Genomic DNA, 25770 nt, shown 5'->3' with positions numbered 1-25770 from the left:
ATGCAGACTGTATGGGCACCTACAGGGCATGCACAAGTGAATGAATCATTTCTCCCAGGCAAAGGGTATGCATATTATTCAGTAGTGTACAATTCCCATGCATGGTTTAGACCAGTGGTTTCCAACCCTGTCCTGGAGGATCACCAGCCAGTCGGGTTTTTGGGATAACCCTAATGAATATGCATGAGAGAGATTTGCATATAATGGAGGTGACAGGCATGCATATCTGCGCCATGCATATTCATTAGGGCTATCCCTGAAAACCCGACTGGCTGGTGATCCTCCAGGACAGGGTTGGGAACCACTAGACAATCTTACTAAAATCATATAGATATATACAACATAGGTTATAAAAAACAAAACAAAGTCGAAATGGCCAAGAGGAGAGACTTAGACAACAGCACGTTTCCAGAGCACAAGTCCTTAGCAAAAAAAACATGAGGAGACAGCAGTTTCAGGGCTGCCCACATTTCATCTTAAGAGTTTCCAGTAGGAACTTTGGTCGAGGTTCCTGCAAACCTCATTCGAGTAGAGTTCCTGGTTATCAGTTCATAGTGCTGGGAGGTTCCAGTACCGGACCAGACCAGAGGTAGAAGGAGAGGAAGGGTGGGAGGGGACGGTCAACTCCATGCCACCCAGCTACATGCAATGCTTTAATCCCTTGCTTGCCCTCTGAGGCATGTGGGAGGAGCAACGCTAAGTGGCATCTTGTGTACATCTTTGAGAATGCAGAATGTGTGTTCCTTGTGGTCAAAGATCTCGTTTTGAAAGTGGTCAACACTTCCATATCTCCACCTTGTCCGTTTGAGAAAACATCTTGGCAAATGGAGGTGCCACCTGAAATATTAAGGACCAATTGGGGTGGGGTGTAACAATAGCTTAGAACTCTAATTTTCCTCAGCAAATGGAGCTTTGCAATGTATCCTCGACATTACACCATGCAATCCTTTCAGTAGCTTCTCCAGGAGGCGCCGTCTCCTAGCAGTAGAAACATCTCATCACGGTGAGCAGGGAGCAAAGGGACTAAAGCTTTGTCACACCAGTTCCCTTCTTCATCCCATTATACAAGGGAACCAGTGTGATAAAGCTTAACAGTTAACTTAAATGTAAAAATCCTAGCAAGCACAAGCACCTGAACTGGTCGTTTCAGACCACATGCTTCCTACACAGGAACAAATGGGCAATGAAGACATTTATGGCGCCAACATAGTGAGAAGTTGCCATTATTACTCCCCATCACTATAAAAGATTCCTCGTCTTCCTTCATCGGCCCAACTGAAATACTAAGAGATCTGCAAACTCTCAGAGGACAACTTTGGCAAGAATTATTTTCTAAGAATCGGTAGCACCAGACCAGAAAAAGTCTTAAATTGGTCCCGAAGAAATCAAACATCAGAGGTGGCAACTCGTGTGACTTGTGGATCAGAATCAATCTCATACCGGTAATGATATCCTTCCATCAGATCCCTACATGCATCCCTCATATTGTTCATCCACATCTTGATCCCCTTACGATTGAGGTAAAGGACAAATAGGAAAACCACACCAACAAAACCCAATACCACACTCAGAAAGACATAGGATGTCTGCAATGTATTCTGATGGTCCTGGTTAATGTGGCAACCCAATACAGTCTCCCCAAGGGAAATCAATGATGTGTTTTGAAGATCCAGGGGAAAGACACAAGTCAATTTCTCCACATCAGCCACCTTGCTGCTTGTGTTCAACCATTCTACCAAATATTCAATATCACAGTTGCACACAAAGGGGTTGTCCTTCAGGAAAATCTGGAGACTTGGCTGCTTCCCCAGCTCCATCAAAGTTTCCATCCTCAGTGTCTTGATAGCATTCAAGGTCAAATCAAGCCATTCAAGGTTAAGGCCAGCAAACGTGAAGTTCTTTATATCCACCAGCGAATTGTTCTTTAGATCTAGTCTACGCAGGCTAGAAAGCCTAGAGAACATGCCGTAAGGTAGAAAGACAATCCCATTGTCAGACATCTCCAGTTTGGATAAACGGTGGAAGCCTCCATTGGAGATTGCATCTGCCAGCTGCTGAATGGCGGAAAAGTTGTAGAGGGAGCGGCTCAAATTCAGTTCCTGGATGGAGTTATTCCCAATGCTGAAAGCACTGGGGTGAACAGTAGTCAGGAAATTATTGCTGAGGTCAAGGTAGCGCAGGTTGGGGAGGGAGGAGAAGGCCTGCCTCTCCAGCGTGTTAATCCTGAAAACAGAAAGGAGGGAAAGAAAATCAATATGGACATTCTAGCATTTCATTCTGTGTGCAGAAGTAACCAAAAATCCTATAAAAATGTTCAACCAAGTGCAGCTTAGAAAGGAGGGACAGATATAAATTATTGTGAAAAAAGTAGGTAACACATTGCTCACAAGACCCTAATAATTTCCAAAAAGGCCATCGCTTCATTACCACTGTATCTCAAACTTTCTTGCACCCCTAGTCAAAATTACGTTTCTGATCTATCACATTTAACATTGTCTAAAGACATGACACCTCAGATCTTATCCCTATGCTCGAGGTGAGCCATCCTGGCCTTCTGTTTTCTCCAAACCGTCCTGTAAAGATGGACACACTAGAAAACGGGAGGGGAACAAAGGGCTCTTTGGGGCTTGGAACCCAGAGGTCATGAGTGCCAAGGTGCCACCATTGAACTCTGGCCAAGAGTCATCATCGAGCTCTGCAGAACTTAGGAAGCCCCAGGAAGTCCAACAGGAAAACTCCAACATGGGACCGTCACGGCAGTTTTGTTTTTAAAGAAATTCCTGCATGAAATTGGATAAAATTTCAACAAAAGTGCAGGGCTTAAAAAAAAAAAACCTCCTAAATTATTTAACACAAGAATCAAACTCTTTACCATATCTTCAGCAGGAAAACCTGTAACCCTTTCCTGAGTTTTTACCTTTCTGTCCAAGGATAGTTTTCCATGCTTACTGCGGAGTCTGGCAATAAAGGAGGAGCTTGAGCGCAATCCCTCCACCAGAAAGTTTCCAAATGTATTATTTTTTCATCTACCATCTATCCAGGTTTAGCTAATGGTTTACAATAAATTTTATAGAAAAATACAACTTAAAATAGAAATAAAAGCGATATAAGGTGTGATAAAAAAGGGGCTTTGAAAATAAACGGAACCTAACAGGACTAGTAGGAAAGAACACCGGGGAATAAAAATGACTGAGATAAAAAAAAATAAAATAAAAGGGAGAAATGGGAGAGGGGAAAGTACAAAAGGGAAGGGGGTGGCTTCTTAGGAAGCGTTTGTAGGTCTCTGCCGAAAGCAGTTACACTCCGCACTAATTCTATTGTTTTAACCCTTTCAGGACCATAAGGATCGTAGGCCAATTTTTGTGGTTTTGACGACATTTTTATGGTAAAAAGGGCTTGCAAATGCCAAAAAATTGATTTTTTTTGTGAAATATCATTATTTTTTTTTTTAAAAAATCACACTTCTGGCTTATGGACAGTGTGGCAAGTGAATCTTCTCGTCAATCTGGCAACGACGCTAATGAATGAATGTCGGAACCAGTTTGTTTACATAAAGGCAGTATCCTATGGAATCCGTACATATCAAATTTAGAACTGTAGACTATCCCAATCAAAATTTATAGGATTTTAAAGTTATGGGACAAATATGTCCCTTGGTCCTGAAAGGGTTAACTCTGCTGGTTGTCATAGGGATGGCCAACACGCGGGCAGCGACGGTTTTGTGACCAATGTATTTAGATCAATGCTGTCTTGTTAAAATGTTTATTTTATTTTTATTTTTCCTCTAACTCTACTTTTCACTTCTCTATTACCCTCCAGGTACTTTAGTTAGATTGTGAGCCTTCGGGACAGTAAGGGAATTTTTCAAGTACCTTTCTTATTTCTAATCTTAATGTATATTTTCTGTAAACCGCTTAGAACCTAACGGATGTAGCGGTATATAAGAAATAAATTACATTACATTACATTACAATGTCTTGCTCTTCCTTAATGCGCCATAACCCATGTGCAGTTTGATGATACCACTGAGGAACAGATGCTAAAATGGAACGTGGCAGCTCATCCCTTCTCATGGCCGTGGATTCAGCTTCCCATTTGCCTGGTTGCTATCCCCCTCCCCTTTTTCCCCCTCTGTTCCACATCCATGCTGTGTATGAATATTCACAAGACCGTAATTGCACAGAAGACTGAATAACGTTAGAACCGCCAACATGTTTGTAGAGCCACAGCCTCAGCACCCTGAGGTTGTGGGTTCAAATCCGCCACTGCTCCTTGTGACCCTGGCCAAGTCACTTAATCCCCCCATTGCCCCAGGTATATTAGACAGAGTGTGAGCCTGCCAGGACAAATGCTTGAGTACCTGAATGTAAACCACTTAGACCAGGGGTGCCCAATAGGTCGATCGTGAGTCGATCATCCAGGACTCCCTTTGCCTTGGCGATCTATCGGGGCCGATCAATCTTCCTCTCCCCGACGTCAATTCTGCCGTCGGAGAGGAAGTTCGGGCCAGCCAATCACTGCCTGGCTGGGCGGAACTTCCTCTCCGACGGCAGAATTGACGTCGGGGAGAGGAAGATTGATCGGCCCGAAGCAGAGAGAGCATGGGGCGGCGGCGGCGGCGGCTTTGGGGCCTGTTATCCATTGGTGGCGTTTGGGTCCTGTTTCCTGATGGCAGCGGCAGTGGCTTCGGGAAGGAGGGGGCAGGCAGAGAAACAGAAGGAAAGAAGAGAAACAGAAAAAAAGATTATGACATCACAGTATCAGCTCTGGATACCAGCCTGTCATTCTTTAGTGTCTATCTCAACCTCAGTCCTTCTACACCAGCATTCTTCAATGGAAGGCTTGAGGGTCAGTGGCTGGGCCCATTTATACTCTGATTCTTATGTAAGCCACGTATAGGATAATGAACCCATTGTGACATCACTGATGAGGTTGGCTCTTATTGGTGGAATGAAGCATTATGACATCACAGTATCAGCCCTGGATACCAGCCTGTCATTCTTTAGTGTCTATCTCAACCTCAGTCCTTCTACACCAGCATTCTTCAATGGAAAGCTTGAGGGTCAGTGACTGGGCCCATTCATACTCTGATTCAGATTCTTCCCTCTCTCCTTAAAGAATGACATGGGAATGGTTTCCCGTGGGTATCTGCGGGGACAGGAACGGTGATGAATTCTGACACTGTGCCATTCTCTGCTTGCTTTTTTGAAATGTTAAAGAAATAGACCTTGGCACTCAGAAAAGTTGAAAATGCTGACATTTTCTAAAACTGTATTGTTTGAATATAATAACGACCAGAGGGAGGTTTTGATGCCATGACTGAAAAAGGGTTTGCAGAGACCGTAAGATTTCTCTATATGACTCCCAATTATGAACTAAGGTTTTTCTACCCTCTGCTCAGTTTTGAATTGGTGGCGATAACTAACTGATATAGAACGCAGTATTAATTACTAGGGAGCTCTGTTTGAGCTTTTTTGGAGTAGTCTTTTATCCTACCATCCTCATTAACTAGAAAATGACACGGGGACAAATTTTTCTTCATCCCTGCAGGAACTCAATTTCCCTGTACCAGCGAGAAAATAGAAAAAAATTAACTAATGGCTCTTAGGAACTTGTTATCCCTGAATATCAACAAATCCCAAACTATTCTATTCCCCTGGAAAGATGGTCTAACTCAGGGGTAGGAAATTCCGGTCCTCGAGAGCCGGATCCAGGTCAGGTTTTCAGGATATCCACAATAAATATGCATGAGATAGATTTGCATCTCAAGGAGGCAGTGCATGCAAATCCATCTCATACATACTCATTGTAGATATCCTGAAAACATAACCTGGCTCCGGCTCTCGAGAACCGGAATCACCTACCCCTGGTCTATCTTTAACCGCACCTATTCAGATAAACAACATCCCCCTGCAACAGGTCTTGAGCATTACAATCCTTGGAGTTGTCCTAGACCAGGGGTAGGCAATTCCAACAGTGGCCAACCTAGGTCCCAAGTACTGGCAGAAACCCAAAGAGTGGCAACATTCCAGAGCTGAGATTGTGATGTCATAATGCCTCATTCCACCAGTGCCTTAGAGCCAACCTCAGCAGTGATGTCACAATGGCTTGGTTATCCTATACTTTGCTCACATAAGAGCTGCCATAATGGGACAGCCCAGTATCCTGTTTCCAACAGTGGGCAAGTCAGGTCACAAGTACCTGGCAAGATCCCAAAGGTTAAAAACAGGTTATATACTGCTTTATCCTAGAAATAAGCAGTGGATTTTTCCAAGCCTATTTAAATAATGGCTTACAGATTTTTCTTTTAGAAAATTACCCAAACCTTTTTTTAAACCCTGTTAAGCTACCTGCTTTTATCACAATTTCTGGCAATTAATTCCACAGTTTCATTCCACATTGAGTTGAAGAAATATTTTTTTCAATCTGTTTTAGATTTGCTGCTTTGTAGCTTCATTGCGTGCTCCCTAGCCCTAGTATTTTCGGAAAGAGTGAACAAACTTTTCACATCCACCCTTTCCCCTCCACTCAGTATGTTAGAGACCCCTGAGTTGTCTCTTCTCCAAGCGGAAGAGCCCCAGCCGCTTTAGCCTCTCCTCATAGGGAAGTCATCCCAAACCTTTTATCATTTTCATCCCCCCTTTTCTGGACCTTTTCTAATTCTGCTCCATCTTTCTTGAGATGCGGGAGGCCAGAATTGCACACAATAAGGGAACAGCTTTGCAGGTGGATCTGACCAATAAGCACTCCGCTTAGGAGTTTAAACATGACTCATTTGGGCTCAGTGGAATGTTTCCACATGTGTTAAATTTTGCATGGATTCTATATAAGGTTCCCATAATTGGGCACTGATCCAAGATGTGTCAAACTATGTTGGCTAATAAGCCAATTAGCTTCAATAATTTGGTGCTAATTGAATTTGCATTCCTTACTGTATGATAATTTTTATTTGGTGTTGAGCAGTCACTTCTGGTCACCTCCGGTTGCCAAATTGTTACTTCCAGTCACTTTGGTCATTTCTGATTAGCCTAGTCCCCACCAATCACTCTGAGTACCCTTGGGCAAAGTCCTTGGCCATCTGTTGACCACATCAGGATCCTTTTGGCTTACATGCCAACATGCATTCCCTTGAAGGTCACCTGAAAGCTCCTGACAAGTTCTCCCTTTCCAGGGTACTAGCCCTGGGAGTCTTGTTTTCTAACCCCTTTTCCCCTTGGGGTGAGTAGCCAGCTCCCAGGTATTTTTGCAGTGTCCATATGTAAATCTGCATGCAAATGAGTTTCATCAATGGTACCTGTTCCCAGCTTTAAACCTTTGCTGTTTTGGGGTAGTGTGTATTCACTGAGACCTTCTTCTTTAAATTTGGGGTTTCTGGTGACGGGACACCCATCCGGTCACATTTGGAAATATGTTTTACAAAAGTGGAGAAAATATGGATTTGAAAAAAAAAGTGACAGTATTACATATATACTAATGTGTGAAACCTACTGTCCTCGGTCCTTTCCTTCCGATGTAACTCTCTTCCTCTCTTCTCAACTCAGCAAGAAAGGGGACTGGGTAAAATATGGACCTCGCATGGATCTTAACTGCACACCTTTGAAAATCTGCTCACCTTGGAGGTGAGCAGGATCTGTGAGGTCCACGGGAGTTAAATTGAGGATCTCTCAGGGTCCGCAAGGTCCGAGTTTTACTCCAATCCCAATCACAAAGAGAAAAGAAATCAGGAAATGTAGAAGTTAAAACACAGACCCCAAGGAACTAAAAGAAAGTGGCCATGGCATGAGATCCTCATTTTTTTTAACTCCTGCGTACTTCACAGATCTTGCTTACTTTATGGATCCTCATTTTAATTACCACAGACCTCATAGATCCTGCTGGAAGGGTTAAGATGAAGATGCTTTGGATGAGTGAGATCCATGAGGTCCAGAGGAGTTAAAACAAGGATCCCTGAAGACCCAATGCCACGGCCGCTTTCTTTCTAAGGTCGTGTGGTAGACATCCACAAGGTCTGTGGAATCCTCATTTACAGGTCCGTCAGAGATAAACTGAAATTACAAACCACAGGTGTGATAAATCCCTTAGTGCACCTTAGTAAAGGACTCCTAGACACCATGGGGCCCTTTTACCAAAGAGCAGTAAAAAGTGGCCTTTGTGCACTCTTACATGAGTCTTTTCTTTGCATTAAGGCCATTTTTGCCACTGGGGTAAAATTGGATCTTTGCCCTGAGGTCCGTGCCACTTTTAGTCTCAGCCTAGGTTCTGGCTCTGACGGACCCTAATGCTTCTCCCTCCCTATGCTGAGACTAAAAGTGGCACGGACCTCAGGGCAGAAGTTTTGCCACTTTTAGTCTCAGCCTAGGTTCTGGCTCTGACGGACCCTAATGCTTCTCCCTCCCTATGCTGAGACTAAAAGTGGCACAGACGTCAGGGCAGAAGTTTTGCCACTTTTAGTCTCAGCCTAGGTTCTGGCTCTGACGGACCCTAATGCTTCTCCCTCCCTATGCTGAGACTAAAAGTGGCACAGACGTCAGGGCAGAAGTTTTGCCACTTTTAGTCTCAGCCTAGGTTCTGGCTCTGACGGACCCTAATGCTTCTCCCTCCCTATGCTGAGACTAAAAGTGGCACGGACGTCAGGGCAGAAGTTTTGCCACTTTTAGTCTCAGCCTAGGTTCTGGCTCTGACGGACCCTAATGCTTCTCCCTCCCTATGCTGAGACTAAAAGTGGCACGGACGTCAGGGCAGAAGTTTTGCTACTTTTAGTCTCAGCCTAGGTTCTGGCTCTGACGGACCCTAATGCTTCTCCCTCCCTATGCTAAGACTAAAAGTGGCACGGACGTCAGGGCAGAAGTTTTGCCACTTTTAGTCTCAGCCTAGGTTCTGGCTCTGACGGACCCTAATGCTTCTCCCTCCCTATGCTGAGACTAAAAGTGGCACGGACGTCAGGGCAGAAGTTTTGCCACTTTTAGTCTCAGCCTAGGTTCTGGCTCTGACGGACCCTAATGCTTCTCCCTCCCTATGCTGAGACTAAAAGTGGCACGGACGTCAGGGCAGAAGTTTTGCCACTTTTAGTCTCAGCCTAGGTTCTGGCTCTGACGGACCCTAATGCTTCTCCCTCCCTATGCTGAGACTAAAAGTGGCACAGACGTCAGGGCAGAAGTTTTGCCACTTTTAGTCTCAGCCTAGGTTCTGGCTCTGACGGACCCTAATGCTTCTCCCTCCCTATGCTGAGACTAAAAGTGGCACGGACGTCAGGGCAGAAGTTTTGCCACTTTTAGTCTCAGCCTAGGTTCTGGCTCTGACGGACCCTAATGCTTCTCCCTCCCTATGCTGAGACTAAAAGTGGCACGGACCTCAGGGCAGAAGTTTTGCTACTTTTAGTCTCAGCCTAGGTTCTGGCTCTGACGGACCCTAATACTTTTCCCTCCCTATGCTGAGAAGGATCCGCCAGCGCTCAATTGTCATCGAGGTCTGTCAGAGACAGAAACTACAAGTGGCACGGTCCTCAGATTTTTAAGGACATGTGGTTTTAGACCCGCGAGGTCCCGTCAGGTCCGCGTTTTACCCCTTCTTGAACGTTGTTCTTAAGAGATATTTGCTTGTGTGGCATGAATGGAGCACATCCAAAAGAGAGCCAAATCTCAAATTTAAAAAAAATAAGCCATCTGACTATCCTTTGTAAAAAGAAAATAGGGGGGTGGGGGGGGTTAACTGCTGGCAGATGTCACTGAGAGCCACATACAGCACTGATGTTGCATCTAGGTTAGGAATTTCAGCACATCGATTACAGATTAATAAAGCCCCAAAGTTCCCTAAACTAGAAGACTTTTTTTTTTACACATGGTGTTGCCACAAAAAATGCCACCCAAATAAAAACTAAAATTGCTAGAAACTGCTTTAAAAAAAAAAAATAAATTTTAAACGCATCTTTAGAAAAACGAGCAGCTTCAGAGCTCCGGGTTCCAATTCCACCCCCTTTGGTACCTGTTGTTGGCTAGGGAGAGGGTGACCAGGTTGGGCAGTCCTCGCAAAGCGCCGGGGCCGATCAGGCCGAGCCGGTTGCCGGTGACGAAGAGGCTGCGCGTGTAGCCGGGGATGTCGCTCGGTAGCCCCTTCAGGTCCCGCTGGACACACTTCACGGTCCGGGCGGCTTCCGAGCACTCGCAGGAGAGCGGGCACGAGAGCGGGCAGGAAGCCCGGGCAAAGAAGAGGAGGAGGAAGAGCAGCCCTGGAGCCCCTGAGGAGGAGGCGAAGTGCCCCAGGAGGAAGAGATCCGGCATCATGTTAGATTCCCAAACGAGGTTCTAGGAAGAAAAGTCAAAGGGAGGCCGGGGGAGTCCAGGGGAGTCCAGGGCTCGGCTTCACCTCCTCCTCTGCCGCTTCCTCAGGGCTGATCGAAGCCCGGAGCTCGGTCTTTGTAAGCTTCAGTTTTCAGCACTTTTCTCTTCCTGGACTCGCCACAATGCATTTAATACAATCAAAAGCAGCGGGGGGAAGGAGAGAGAGCCTTCATCCCTGGGGGGAGGGGGCTCATAACTCCCGCCCTCTTAAAGACATGAGTAGCTATTCAGGCGTGGCTCCTTTGGTTGGGGGGGGGGGAGGGGAGGGGAGCCAATATCCTGATTCTACCTGGTCTGGAAATGTGAGGGCTGAAAAAGAGGAATTAAGTGTATCAAATCGTCCGCCCTTAGAATATAGTGTCCTTGGAAGTGGGGGGAAAGGGGGAAGGGAGGTGACGGGTAGTAGGGGGGTTGATTTGGGTCATATGGAAATGTATATTGAAGGAATGATAAATTTCATTTTATATTACAGTTTTATTAATTACTTCAATACAATGTGAATAGGAGGGGGGAAAGGAGGGGGAAGGCCGAAGGGGGAAGGGAGGTGGGGGTAGTAGGGGGGTTGATTTGGGTCATATGGAAATGTATATTGAAGGAATGATAAATTTCATTTTATATTATAGTTTTATTAATTACTTCAATACAATGTGAATAGGAGGGGGGAAAGGAGGGGGAATGGGGAAGGGAGGTGGGGGTAGTAGGGGGGGTTGATTTGGGTTATATGGAAATGTATATTGAAGGAATGATAAATTTCATTTTATATTATAGTTTTATTAATTACTTCAATACAATGTGAATAGGAGGGGGGAAAGGAGGGGGAATGGGGAAGGGAAGTGGGGGTAGTAGGGGGGTTGATTTGGGTTATATGGAAATGTATATTGAAGGAATGATAAATTTCATTTTATATTATAGTTTTATTAATTACTTCAATACAATGTGAATAGGAGGGGGGGGGAAGGGGGAAGGGAGGTGAGTGTAGTAGGGGGTTGATTTGGGTTATATGGAAATATATTTTGAAGGAATGATAGAAATATGTATATAAATATTATAATTGTGAATCTATTTGAAATGAAATCTATTTGTATTATATGATATTTAATTATTTCCTTCAATAAAATGTTTTAAATTAAAGATATTTCCTTGCTCATGTTTACATAGAATTGTTTAGGATGGTCTAAGGGAGCCATCAGAGCCCCCAAACCCTTCACCTGATTCTCAATGAAAATGCCTCGTCCATAGTGCCCCGGTGTTTCCAAGTTTATTATATAATTTGATTAATCGCCTATCACAATTTCTAGGCGATGTACAGTTTACATAAATAATCAAATATAGGGAACAGAACAGACAGACAATATTCAGATCAAATTAAAATACTAAATACAAACATTTCTATATATAGTTTAACTTATACATATAATATCAAGGCAGAGGGTAAAATTATTAATGGGTTACAATCCATATTAATTTAAATAACGTTTAAGGAAAGAACAATAGGAAGGGCAACAGGTAAAATTTATAATAATGTACAAAGTAAAAAGGAAACAAGTCTTTGTGATTTATTCATTAAAAGCGTTCTGTTCCACTTTGGACTTTTGGGTTTTTGAAATAAGTGATCTTTCTTTTGTTTGTGTTCAGTTCTAATCCCATGTTGTGACTTTTGGCTTTGACTTTTCTCGACACTACATCTCAATCCAGTCCTTGGGGCCAGGGCAGAATTAATTTGTCGAGGGCCCCTAGGCCCACAAGTACACTGGGCCCCCTACCTCGCCCCACCCCACCATGCACCCAGGCGGAAACAGGAAGCTGCGTCAGCACCGCTTGCACAATTACAGTTCCCGTTGCCTTTCTTACCCGCGTTGCTTGCTTGTCTTACTTTCCGTCTAGGGGGGGGGGCCACATTGCCGATCGGGGTGGGGCCCGCTTGCCAATTGGGGAGGGGAGGCCCACATTGCCAATCGATGCTGGAGGGGCCCATCGCTGTTTGGAAAAAACAATGTTGATGCCCTCCTTCATGGAGCCCCCCTGACCATTTCGGGCCTTAGGCACGTGCCTACTTGACCTATTGGTTAATCCTGTCCTGCTTGGGGCACACCTAACCCGTCAGGTTTTCAGGGCATCAACAATGAGTATGTATAAGAGGGATAGGCATAAGATCGATTTGTATATATGCAAATTTATTGTGAATGCACTGAAAACCTGACGGGTTAGGTGTGCCCCAGGTAGGGTTGCCAGGTTTTGTCTTTAAAACAAAAAAGAGGATACATGGCCCCGCTGTGTTCTGCCCCCAGTCCCACTCCATTCTACCTAGAGCCTTGTCCCATTCCACCCCCTAACCCCGGCCCTGTCTCTTCGGGGCCACATCTGGAGGACATCTACACATGTGCGGATATGGTGCAATGTCATTTATTATTTCTTCAATTTTCTATACTGTTCTGAGCTCAGAACGGTTTACATGAATTTATTCAGGTACTCTAGCATTTTTCCCTCTCACAATCTTTCTGATGTACCTGGGGATTAAGTGACTTGCCCAAGATCACAGGGAGCAGTGTGGGGCTTGAACCCACAATCTCAGGGTGCTGAGGCTGTAGTTGTAACCACTGCACCACTCTAGAAATCAAAATATAGTAAAAGTGAACCAAGTAGAGGACAATCAAGCCATTGTGACATCACTGATGAGGTTGGCTCTTATTGGTGGAATGAGGCATTATGATGTCACAATACCTGCTCTGGTTATCAGAGGCTGAAACTCTTCACAGTATTTATTTCTTCAATTTTCTATACTGTTCTCCCAGGGGAGCTCGGAATGGTTTACATGAATTTATTCAGGTACTCAAGCATTTTTCCCTGTCTGTCCTTGTGGGCTCACAATCTGTCTGATGTACCTGGGGCAATGGGGGGATTAAGTGACTTGCCCAGGGTCACAAGGAGCAGCGTGGGTTTGAACCCACAATCTCAGGGTACTGAGGCTTAACCACTGCGCCACACTTCCCCCCCCCCATGCGGGTGACATCATGACGTCACATCTGTGCATGCGCTGATGCCTTCCAGATGTGCCCCCCCCCCTCCGCAAGCTCAATCATTTTCATAACCCGGACAAAGTTCCAGGTTTTGAAAACTTGTCTAGACACCTAGACAGTCCTCTAAAAAGAGGGTATGTCCGAGACCCTTTGCTATGCACTGCACAGCTAAGTTTCTGCACTTCGCTATGGGGTCTGCACTATTGGCTCTAGCGTTGAACCTTTGAGAATCAGCCCCTTTCATCGGATTAATGGAGAGAATGTATCTATAGAGTTTTGCATAGGGCATATTTCTCACAGGTACAAGCATTTCATGCAGGATTAGTTAATTCTCCTATTTGTATCAAATGTGAGAAAGATCCAAATACTGTAGAAACATAGAAACATAGAAATATCTCATGCATTGTGGCAATGTCCTCTTATTAAATCATTCTGGTCTGCCATCCTATTATTTTTAGGTTGATTATGGAATTGTCAATTCCTTAATACCCCTCAATCCACCTGAACCTCCACCGTCCCCTCTTATTGTGCCCACCAAACCAATTTAACTGTCAACGACCGGTTTTTCCTGTAAATAAACTTTTTTTTACCTTTACCAATGCTTTTTTTTCACTGTTTGTAATCTTAATTAATTGCTGTGAACCGCCTAGAACTCTCTGGGAATGGCGATATACAAAAATAAAGTTATTATTATTATTATTATTATTTGGTAAAGCTGCTGCTTGTGGGGTTTTTGGACAGGGAAGAAGCATTCTATTTCAAAAGGCATATATAATTGGTCATAAATGCATTTTGCAATATTGGTTACAGAAAGATCCTCCTAGTTTTTGGCATTGGAGGAACCAATTCCATCGTTTAATTTTATTTGAGGTTTGGGAGGTTCGTACATTTCCTAGACGAACTCGTCTCTTTTTGAAAATTTGGTACTCCTATATTCAAAATCTTTCCTCTAGAGCATGAAGTGTGATTCTTAATGTTTTATACTGAAGCTTTGGAAACATTCATTGCATTTCAACACCTGGTAATTTGTGTCACCTTTCATTCTGGGGGAGGGGAGGGATGATAGTAATAGGTATGGAAATACTTGAATTGTATATTTGCTTAATTCATTAATTACAATGTTATAATTGAAATAAAAACAATGGGTAGGGAAGGGGGAAAGGGAGGTAGGGAAGGAGGAAAGGGAGAAAGGGGGTAGGGAAGGGGGGAAGGGGGATGGGGAAGGGAATAGGGGGAATGTATAGAGGTATGAAATAGGTAATATGGAAATATATTTTGGAGGAATAATAGAAATATGTTTGAAAAATTAGTATTGTGAATATAATTGTAATGAATATCTTATTGTATTATATTATTGTATACTTATTTGATTCCTTCAATAAAAAGTTATAAATTAAAGTTTTGACAATTCCTTCTGGGGGTCGTGTTTTGTTATGGTTATACTATTATGGGAATGAATTTCACTCTAAAGACAGGTATATAAGGTGCAGCGAATGGAAATCTAGAGAGCTTCTTTCTGGAGCAGATAAGGCACATATGAAGCGGTGCTTGGAAGCTCCTTTAATCAGGTTGATTGGGCTCAACAAAATTAGGACTATTTCTGTATCTTTCTGACATGTTTTACAAGCCTCTGATTGTTATCACTTGATGCTTGAGGATCTTCTGTCTCCAGCTGTACCCACAGAATAATCAGTCCTTTCAAACTGACATTTCTATTAGTACCGCTGTGCCTGGTTTTCAGCCACCGAGTCTTTTTTTATCGGTTGGGAATGGAACATTCCAGGTGTTCACACCTTTTTCTCTCTCCACGGCGCTGTCAGGGTCACGATCCCAATGTTTTTCTGGTACAGTTCAGTCATCGTGTTTGTGAGGCTACCATCGGCAAAGTAAAGCTGTCCTCGCCACCGAACCTTTGTATATCTGTATCTTGTAGTATACACTTTTGAATGTAAGACCTTAAGAATAAAAAAAACTCCCAAACAAGAAAGGATGTCCAAAAACTAAATACTCTTAAATTACATCCAAGTATTTACCCAGCACTACGGACATTGATGCACAAAAAAATGGAGAAAAGACCTCAGGGTCTAAAAAGCATTGCCCAAATAGACAAGCCGCTCTCAAAATACCAACTTTGGGGCAGGCAGACACATCCTTGGTCAAAAACTCCAAGAGAAGTGGAAAAATCTATTACTAAACTAGTATATCAAAATCACATCACCCTTATCTTTGCAAACATGGTGTTCATAGTAGTCTTCATCTTAGTACTGGGGTGTAGAACCTGCACAGTGGAGCCTGAGCCAGGCACAGGGGGTACAAACTCCTCGCCGCTTGCTGTATATCTCCACAATCTCCAACAGGGCTCCCTGTTTCGCAACCGAGCTTCATCAGGGAATTGAGAGTAAGTTAACCAGCTTCACCTCCACTTCTCTTGGAGTTTTTGACCAAGCATCTGTCTGCCTGCCTCAAAGTTGGTATTTTGAGAGCGGCTTGTCTATTTGGGCAGTGCTTTTTGTACCATTTTAGACCCTGAGGTCTTTTCTCCATTTTTTGTGCATGAATGTCCGTAGTGCTGGGTAAATACTTGGATGCAATTTAAGAATAGCCATACTGGTTCAGACCAATGGTCCATCTAGGCCAGTATCCTGGTTCCACAGTTGCCAATCCAGGCCAGAGTACCTGGCAAAATCCCAATAGTATAAAGATTCTAGAGCTGAGATTGTGATGTCATAATGTCTCATTCCACCAATGCCTAAGAGCCAACTTCATCAGTGATGTCACAATGGCTCAGTTGTCCTATACTTGGCTCACATAAGAATATAAGAATAGCCATACTGGTTCAGAGTAGCAATGGTCCATCTAGCCCAGTATCCTGTTTGCACAATTGCCAATCCAGGTTACTAGAGTACCTGGCAAAATCCCAATAGTATAAAGATTCTAGAAACCAGTCCCAGGATTCCATGCTACCAATCCCAGGGCTTCACCCATGTCTGTCTCAATAGCAAACTATGGACTTTTCCTCCAGGAACTTATCTAAACCATTTTGAAACCCAGCTGTGCTAACCATTGTTATCACATCCTCTGGCGATGAGGTCCAGAGTTTAACATTTATTTGAGTGAAAAAAAAACAATTCACATTTACCTGTTCTACACTGCTCAGGATTTTGTAGCCAAAGATCCGTAACCTCTTTAGCCTTTCCTCATACGGGAGCCCCTTTATCATCTTAGCTCACTGCGGAATGAGGCATTATCGATGTCACAATACCAGCTCTGGTTATCAGAGGCTGAAACTCTTCACACTATTTATTTATTCAATTTTCTATCCAATTCTCCCAGGGAAGCACAGAATGACTTACATGAATTTATTCAGGTCCTCAAGCATTTTCCCCTGTCTGTCCTGGGGGACTCACAATCTATCTAATGTACCTGGGGGGATTAAGTGACTTGCTCAGGGTCACAAGGAGCAGCATGGGTTTGAAGGGTGCTGAGGCTGTAGCTTTAACCACTGTGCAGTATCAAAGATAGTAAAGTCAATTATGCTGCCCGTTGATTAATGCAGTCTGACTTACAATCAGAATGGGAGGATTCCTGAGCCCTGATGAATCATTCCATCCATCCCTACTTTCCTTGCCTTTTTGAATGCTTGGATTCTTCAGAGAATGAAAGCTACTTATATAGTACAGGCAGACCCTAGATTAAGAAAAAGTTATGCTTTTAAAACTGCTCTTAAATTGGATTTGTACATAACTCAGAACGTGTAGATTTTAAGATTCTTTAGTTCAGAAAATTTTTATTAGTTTTATAAGAAAAATACAATACCAACGTTGAGAGTTCCTGAAAAGGGGAACACATGATAATAACAAGTATTAACACATGGTAAGTACATCCAATTGCTGTTTCCCTCTGCTCCCAGCTGACAAAAGGGCCAACTGTCCCAACCAGGGTTCCCCCCTCTAAGGTACAGCATGCACAACCACACACTGTTCTTAATGTGGCCATGCGCCATTCCTGAATCTGCTGCAGGAGAAATGTAGGAGTCTCTGCCACTGGAAATACTGCTCAGTGAAATCAAATGAAGCCGCGATCGCGTTCTTAAGTACGAGTCGTACTTAAGTCAGGCATCTATAACTTGAGGACTGGCTGTACTTGACTCACATAAGAGTTGCCATATTGGGACAGACCAAAGGTCCCTCAAACCCTGTTCCCAACATTGGCTAACCCAGGTCACAAGTGCCTGACCGAATCTCAAAAAGTAGCAACATTCCAGAGCTGAGATTGTGATGTCATAATGCCTCTTCCACCAATACCTAAGAGCCAACTTCATCAATGATGTCACAATGGCTTGATTATTTCTATAAAGGCAGTCCCTGGGTTAAGAACCAGTTACGTTTTTAAAGCTGTTCTTAAGTCGGATTTGTATGTAACTCAGAACTTATAGATTTTAAGATTCTTGCTGCTTATTTCTGTTCCCAGCTGACAAAAGGGCCAACTGTCCCTACCAGTGTTCCCTCTAAGGAACAGCATGCACAACCACACACTGTGCTTAATGTGGCCATGTGTCATTTCTGAATCTGCTACAGGAGAAGTGTAGGAATTTATGCCATTGGAAATACTGCTCAGTGAAGTCACAACCACGTTCTTAAGTCCGAGTCGTACTTAAGCTGGGCTCTGTACATGCACTTATGGCATTTGTGTGTGTTGATAGCTGTATTATTCCCTTAGTGTTAATAATTGTATCTACTAATCAACAATCATGTGTTAATCAGGATATAAATCATTGCCAGTGCTGGATTGTAGATCCAGATGCCAGCTCCAGCTGCAGAGCTGGGGCCGATGTCCTGCCTCCTTCTTCTCCGTCTTTGATGTGCGTCTTCCTGGCTCCTCTTTATCATGCGAATGTCCTTTTTTTCCCCACTCCTGAACTGCCTGCTTTTGGTGAGGAAGAAACCCAGCCTTGTCCTGGGGAGATGAAGGCAGGTGGCAGCCTATCATTTTCACAGCCTTCTGGAACTTTCTTTTCACAGCAAGACCACACCAGTCCGACCCATCCCCCCCCCCTCCTGTTTCCCCCATCCCACCGGGAACACATTCTTAGGCAGGGAGTCAGCCCTTCAGGCACCAGAACCATAGGATGTCCACACTTGCATTCAGTCATTTGAGACCATTCACCCTGAAGCCTCTTTGATGCTTGATGAGCCTGGCTAAAAGAAATAAGAAGACACCTCCCTAAGCTTCCAGCTGTGACAAAACAACTGTACTTCAAAGGAAAATCTTCCAGGCTACTCGCCCGCCTACATTTTTTTTCTTTCAGCTGGAGAGCTACTGCGTTTTCATGGCCCAGCTCTGGACTGGAACATGTGTTAGGCCTTTGATTGGCCCTACGTATACTGTACATAATTATTCAAGACATTACCTACCACCACATTATACCCCCATATAAAACCAGTATCAGCTTTGTGTTATCATTCTCTTTTCCGCTCCCTTTCGCCCTCCCCAACAAGCTCAGTCAGTATTCCTGAACAATGCCCTTCCACTAACCAGATGGCTAACTGATCAAACATAGGAGAGAGCATCCTCTCTTTAGTCGGTTAGATAACAGTTTAAATATCACTGATAACCAGATAGTCCTAGGCTTTGCAATGGATTGCCCTAGTGTACTTGAAAGCAGAGAATGACTTGAGGAAAAAAATTTATCACCGTTCCTGCCCTGTCCCCACGAGCTTAGTCCCCCGTCCCTGTCCCGCAAGTTTGGTCCCCGTCCCCACCTTGCAAACTGTCAGATCCATCCGCACAAGCCTCAAATAGTTATGATTTTATACTAAACTTATTTTATTAAAGTATAAAAAGAGACAATATTCTGTACAATTGTCATTTTGTAAACACAAATAATACCGAGCAAGGATCAACAAAACCCCTGTCTCCCCTCCACTATTGTGAAAACTGAACAAACCAAATTACTACAGAATGCTACATAGAAAAGTCAAGCTAACAGAATACTTCAGTCACACATGACAGGAATAGTGTTAAGGGAGAGCAACTAGGGCAACTGTCCCCTGGTCAGAGAGAGAGAGACCTAAGCCAGCTGGAAGCTAAAGAAGCACTGCCTGGGCTTTGCGTTTCCCAGTTATGTCTAATAGCAGCTCTAGCAGGATACATATTTCAAATCTGAAATTTTATAATCACAAAATATAAAATAAATGTATTTTTTTCTATCTTTTGTTGTCTGGTAATTTTATTCTTCAAATCACATTGGTCTCAGGTTTTGGGTTCCTTCTGTCTTCATCGTGGAATGGCTGGCTCCTGAAGGTAAAATAGGCCCAAAAGGAGATGCAGAGGAGATGCCAAGTCTGACACGGGTGCAATTTTTTTACCACATGAGCAAGACTTTTCACCGCTCCCATGGGGCGGTGAAAGGTCATGTGCCCATTCCCATGGGGCGGTGAAAGGCCTTGTCCCCATTCCTGCGGTAAACCAGTTGCAAATGTCTCCCTGCGGATTTACTGCGGTGACCGCGGTTTACCACGGTAAACGGTCCTCATGTCATTCTCTACTTGAAAGTAACTGATCTTTTTCTAATCTAATCTAATCTAATCCTTAGGTTTGTATACCGCATCATCTCCACGTTCGTAGAGCTCGACGTGGTTTTCTCTGAGAACCTTTTTGAAAAATATCAAAAAAGAACCCAGGTAATCCGCAAAAGACAGGCGACGAAGAGCTCCTGTCCTACTGCAACTCAGCTTGCATCGCCTGTCTTTTACGGCAGTAAAACCTCCAGCCATCTCTTGCTGGAACCAGGGCTAGGGGTGCCGCACCACGCTAAAGGCAGTTTCTGTGCACTCAAGCATTCAATCCTCTCCTTCCCCATCTTTCCCTTGCTCCTTTCTTCCCTGAAGATTAGCAAGGATCCTTCTTGGGTCCATCACCTGCCTTACATGAAAGCAGTCTAAAGATCTGAGGTTATCCTGTTTAACAAGGGAAGTCCTCCCCACTCTATATATATCAGCCCCTGGGGTTTCCACTGCTATTCAGAAAAAGTGAATTTCAAAAGGAATGCTGCCGGTGTTAATCACAGATCAAACACAGGCATTTCACAAGCTCTTTCAAGGGTCTGACATATTGACTTGTACTCCGCCCTAGTAAACCATGCTAGCCAGTATACATATATTGTAGCTACAATACTTGAATGAACAGCCCATCCAACTGTTCCACGGACAAGAGAAAATACAGTACTCCCCCAAAATTTGCGGGAGTTCTGTTCCAGGAACCCCCACGAATTTTGAAAAACTGCAAATGCGGTTTTTCGCCTGTCAAAAGGCAGGGGAGGCAGGAGAGGGCAGCTGGAACGCCAGCAGGTGAAGGAAATCACTTGTGGTCTGCTCCAACCACCTCTTCCTGCAGTAAAGTCGGGCTACACCAGGGGTCTCAAAGTCCATCCTCGAGAGCCGTATTCCAGTCGGGTTTTCAGGATTTCCCCAATGAATATGCATTGAAAGCAGTGCATGCACATAGATCTCATGCATATTCATTGGGGAAATCCTGAAAACCCGACTGGATTGCAGCCCTTGAGGAGGGACTTTGAGACCCCTGGCTTAAAATAACAGTATTGAGGGGGGAGGGTGATCACTGCCTCTCAACTGCCTCCTTCAGGTGTGGTATGTACTTTCATCAGCACAGGGCTTAAAATAACAGTATTGAGGGGGGAGGGGGTTCACTGCCTCTCTACTGCCTCCTTCAGGTGTGATATGTACTTTCATCAGCACAGGGCTTAAAATAACAGTATTGAGGGAGGGGAGAGGGGGCCATTGCCTCTCTACTAGCTCCTTCAGGTGTGGTATGTACGTTCATCAGCACAGGGCTTAAAATAACAGTATTGAGGGGGGAGGGGGTCACTGCCTCCTTCAGGTGTGGTATGTACTTTCATCAGCACAGGGCTTAAAATAACAGTATTGAGGGGGGGGGAGGCCACTGCCTCTCTACTGCCTCCTTCAGGTGTGGTATGTACTTTCTTCAACACAGTGCTCAAAATAACAGTATTGAGGGGGTCGGAGGTCACTGCCTCTCTACTGCCTCCTTCAGGTGTGCATAACCAATCAGGGCTTCAGGATTTTCATGAGATATGCATGACAGGTTTGCACTAGAGAATGACAGGAGTAACTGAATCTTTGGGTGGGGGTTTTTTTGACAGGCAGGAGGAGCTGCCATTGCTCTTCTGAGCGAGCACCAGGCACTGTTCTTTCCCCCTTTTATTGGTGATTTTCTGTAGACATATAATTCATATAATTTGCATGTTATTGGGCTGAGAATTGCCCGTAATCGCTTCCACCATGGTATTTTTTTTTTTTTACCATGGTGTCGGAGCTTAGAGAATCCGGCTCTTTGCTTGTGTCATTCTCAAATTTGCCAACAGAATCATTGCCTGCAGTTTTTCTCATGCAAATTCATTGTGATAATCCTGAAAAGTAACCTGTACTGGTCTGCTTCCAGCAGAGGCTTTAGAAGCAAATCCAAAGTGGTTGGAATGATTAAAGGGACGACATCCAGCTAGGACCTCTTGGGAATAGCTAGTGGAAGAGAGGGAAAAGGTGAAAACAACAACAAAAAAACCCCCGCACAACTAGGCACTTATACACGGAAACAAGTTTATTTTCTCTTAAAGATCAGGGCTGAGTCACAGCATCAGAGTGTGATATTTATATGATGTTCAGAATAAACCAACATAGCAAAATCTTTCCCATTAATATGATGGCAGATGGCGAAAATTGGCAAGGCAAGAATGCTGTACCTGAGGGAAGGGGCTCTTCAGAATTATCACTATCTCAGTGCTCTATATAAAGGCAAGAGAGATGCCCTCACAACAAAAAAGTATTTATTCTTTAAAGTGCATATCGTCCCAAGAACATAAGAATGGCCACTGCTGGGTCAGACCAGTAGTCCATCATGCCCAGCAGTCCGCTCACGCTGCGACCCCCAGGTCAAAGACCAGTGCTCTAAATGAGTCCAGCCTCACCTGCATACGTTTCAGTTTAGCAGGAACTTGCCCAACGTTGTCTTGAATCCCTGGAGGGTGTTTTCCCCTAGAACAGCCTCCGGAAGAGCGTTCCAGTTTTCTACCACTCTCTGGGTGAAGAAGAACTTCCTTACATTTGCCTTAACTGAGACTAGCCCTACCTGCATATGTTCTGGTTCAGCAGGAACTTGTCTAACTTTGTCTTAAATCCCTGGAGGGTGTTTTCCCCTATAATAGCCTCCGGAAGAACATTCCAGTTTTCTACCACTATCTGGGTGAAAAAGAACTTCCTTACATTTGTACGGAATCTATCCCCTTTCAACTTTAGAGAGTGCCCTCTTGTTTTCCCTACACGGTATATATAGATTTTGCACCTCGGTGACTGTGTCCTTAAAAAGGGACCAAGCTTGCTTGATCTTCTTCCCCACCATGAGTCTCATCCCTTCGTAATTCCCTTTGCGGAAGTTCAGTGCCGTGGCCGTCGTTCTGGACCGATGTTTCGCCCCTCCATCCACGTCTAAGCTGCTCATGTTGTGATCGCTGTTTTTAAGTATTCCTTCTACTTTTACACCTTGGATCTAGGTTTCAGCATATAGTTATGCCTTCTTCAGGGGACACTCAAAACAAATGCAGAATGCAGAGCTTGCCAGAACATCTAGCGTATCAACCTGATTAGAATGCAGAGTATCTTTCATTCCAGAATTAATGCAGCACATATGCTGGCGGACAATAAGTCATAGACAGGATACCCAATATCAGACTCCAATAAAATCAATGCATTCACCTGAGATCACCCAGCACCAATCCCCTAACTTTCCTTCTCCAATATTCTCTTTGTTTGCTTTAAAAAGCTGGAGGTGGAATGAAGAGTGTTAACTTCCTGCTCCTAAAAGAACTACAATTAAGATGTACAGGGGAAGATTCTAGAAGATGTAGCCACAATTTAAACTAAACCTTATGCTTACATACCGCATATTCTCTATAAATATAGAGCCCGACACGGTGTACAAAAATTAAAAGGAAAGTACAGTGGGAGTTGGTGGTAGGGGGAAGCAGAAATTTACATTTTTGAAAACAGCCAAGTTTTCAGGTTTCTTTGGAATAGTTGGAAAGAGCTTGGCTTTGGCACCATAAACTACACAAGAACTTATAGGCCCCATCACGTCAGAAAACACATTTTTTAATACATTCATAGTACAATACCTGAAAACTTAAATAAGTTCATCCAGGAGGTCACGTGATGCCATGAGCGCGTGAGGACGTTTCCTTGCTAGCTCCGGGGCTACCCTGCACACTGCTCAATAACTGACTTTTTTCTGCTGAATCTGTGGCGACTTTACCGCGTATAAGATCGTTCTGGGTGCATGGACAGATACTTAACCAGATCAAAGGAGTTCATGCACCCGAAATCAGCCCGCAAAGATCGAGACCGAGTGAGGCCGGTGGAGAAGAAAATGGCGGCAAGCCCCGCGGCGGCGGTCTCGAATTTGACTGAGACCGCCCTGAGTGATATCCGGGAGGCGCTGGCCCAGGTACTAGGTCCTAAGCTGGACATAATAACGGAGCGAATGCTGCATATTGAAACTCTGCTGGCGGCGGCGGCGACACGCACGACCGAGTTAGAACAACGAGTCTCCAGTCTGGAGGACACATCCACGACTCGGGGAGCGGAGTTTTGTGAGTTGCAGGCGCGGGTTCGAGCGCAGGCAGAGAAACTGGATGATTTGGAGAATCGCTCCAGACGCTCGAACCTGCGCTTGCTGGGCATTCCCGAGACGGTCCCAGACCGCGATTTATTGGGGGCACTGGAGACCTGGCTGCGAGAGGAATTGCCGCTCCCCCCCTCATTGGGGCCTATGCACATTGAACGTGCTCATCGCCTGGGCCGCCGCTCGGATCGGGAGACGCGTCCCCGTGTGATCATCATGAAGTTACTCAATTTCAGGCATAAAGTGGAACTGTTACAACTATACCGTAACAAAAGGGATGCCTTGAAGTATGATGGAAACCTAATTCGTATTAGCCAGGACTTCTCTCAGGCACTTCAAGAACGGAGGCGGCCTTTTTATCCACTTTGTACACAACTCTCTGATCTTCACCTGAGATTTCAATTCAACTATCCAGCTCTGTTGAGGATCCACAGTAATGGAGTCTGGAAGTCTTTTCAGTCACCTGAAGCAGCCACTGACTTTATTAAAAAGTTTGAAAAATCCACTTCAGGACAGGCTTGACTCTGGAATCTGAGCTCATTATACTAGGCTGTTTCTGCACCTTAACTGTTACTGCTTATAGTTTCACTATTTGAGGAAACCCTGTTTTACATTACGTTTGATGTATATCCTTCTGCTAGTCGGGGTGGCCCTGGAGGAGGCGTCTTTCGTGACCCGTTTTTCTCCCACATGATGGGGGCAGTTGGGATTGTTGGGGACTTAGGGGGGGGGGTTTCTGGGTGGCAGCAGCGGTATTTTGGGGGCGCATTATGTTTATTCTCTTTTTTTTCTATCTATGGTTCAGGTTCTATTGTGTGACTGGAGTGTGTTTGTGTGGTCTAGGGGTGAGGCTGGGCACCCTGGGATCCTCTTTTACTGGAAGGTTTCTTTTATATATCATGAAGAGTGGGGTATGCCATGGGTGATAGACAGTTCCGTATAATTTCCTGGAATGTATCAGGTATAACATCGCCTGCCAAGCGTACTAAAATATTATCACAGTTGAAACATCATTCAGCGGACATAGCTTGTTTACAGGAAACTAGACTCACTGATATAGAACATCAAAAACTGCGGAGGGGTTGGGTGGGGGACATATACTATGCATCCTGCACAGGGAAAAGGGCAGGGGTGGCCATATTGATTAGAAAGGGCTTACCATGTACTGTCCAGGTCCTGAGGCGGGATCCCACCGGTCGATACTTATTAGTGAAGGTACTCGGACCAGGGGGATCCTTCAGATTATTGGTGGGGTATGGCCCCAATGGATATCAACACTCTTATTTTCAAAATTTGGTTAACATATGTTTACAGAACTCGGGTGACCCTCTGGTACTGGTGGGAGACCTGAATCAGGTACTGGACCCTGGGGTGGATCGTTCGGGGGGTATAGGACCGACGAATGTGCGACGGACGAAGGGAGTCCCCTATCTGTGTCGTGCTCTGGGGTTGGTGGACCCTTGGAGGTTATTTCACCCCACCGACAGAGATTACACTCATCAATCTAGAGCCCATGGATCCTTTTCCAGAATTGATTATACCTTAATTTCGGAGAGCATGTTTGCTCGGGTCTCGGAGGCTACAATTGGCCCCCTTGAGATCTCTGATCACCATATGATTTGGCTGGACGTGGCGGTGGGGGGTCCCATGAACACCGGGATGGGATGGAGATTTCCTTCGTACTTACATAATGATTCTCATTT

General features: G+C 44.4%; 1 protein-coding gene across 1 annotated transcript; it reads right to left on the bottom strand.

Moving 5' to 3' along the window:
- Positions 1 to 240: 240 nt before the first annotated feature.
- LOC117365712 (trophoblast glycoprotein-like) lies at positions 241 to 10502 on the bottom strand. Its single transcript, XM_033956436.1, has 2 exons — positions 9982 to 10502; positions 241 to 2223 (listed from the first exon to the last, which is right to left on the bottom strand). Exons 1-2 carry the CDS (start codon positions 10278 to 10280, stop codon positions 1386 to 1388), a joined length of 1137 nt encoding a protein of 378 aa, XP_033812327.1. The 5' UTR covers positions 10281 to 10502; the 3' UTR covers positions 241 to 1385.
- Between the last annotated feature and the right edge of the window lie 15268 nt (positions 10503 to 25770).

This window comes from Geotrypetes seraphini, chromosome 8, assembly GCF_902459505.1.
Source record: "Geotrypetes seraphini chromosome 8, aGeoSer1.1, whole genome shotgun sequence".
Lineage (NCBI taxonomy): Eukaryota > Metazoa > Chordata > Amphibia > Gymnophiona > Dermophiidae > Geotrypetes > Geotrypetes seraphini.
The sequence above is the reverse complement of the archived record's forward strand: the minus strand, read 5'-3'. Positions and strand labels throughout refer to the sequence as shown.

Excerpts from the sequence above, each read along its gene's own strand:
- LOC117365712 (XM_033956436.1), bottom strand. The coding sequence starts at position 10,280 with ATGATGCCGGATCTCTTCCTCCTGGGGCACTTCGCCTCCTCCTCAGGG. Across the intron at positions 2,224-9,981 it reads CTCTCCCTAGCCAACAACAG|GATTAACACGCTGGAGAGGC; the intron begins GTACCAAAGGGG and ends TTCTGTTTTCAG.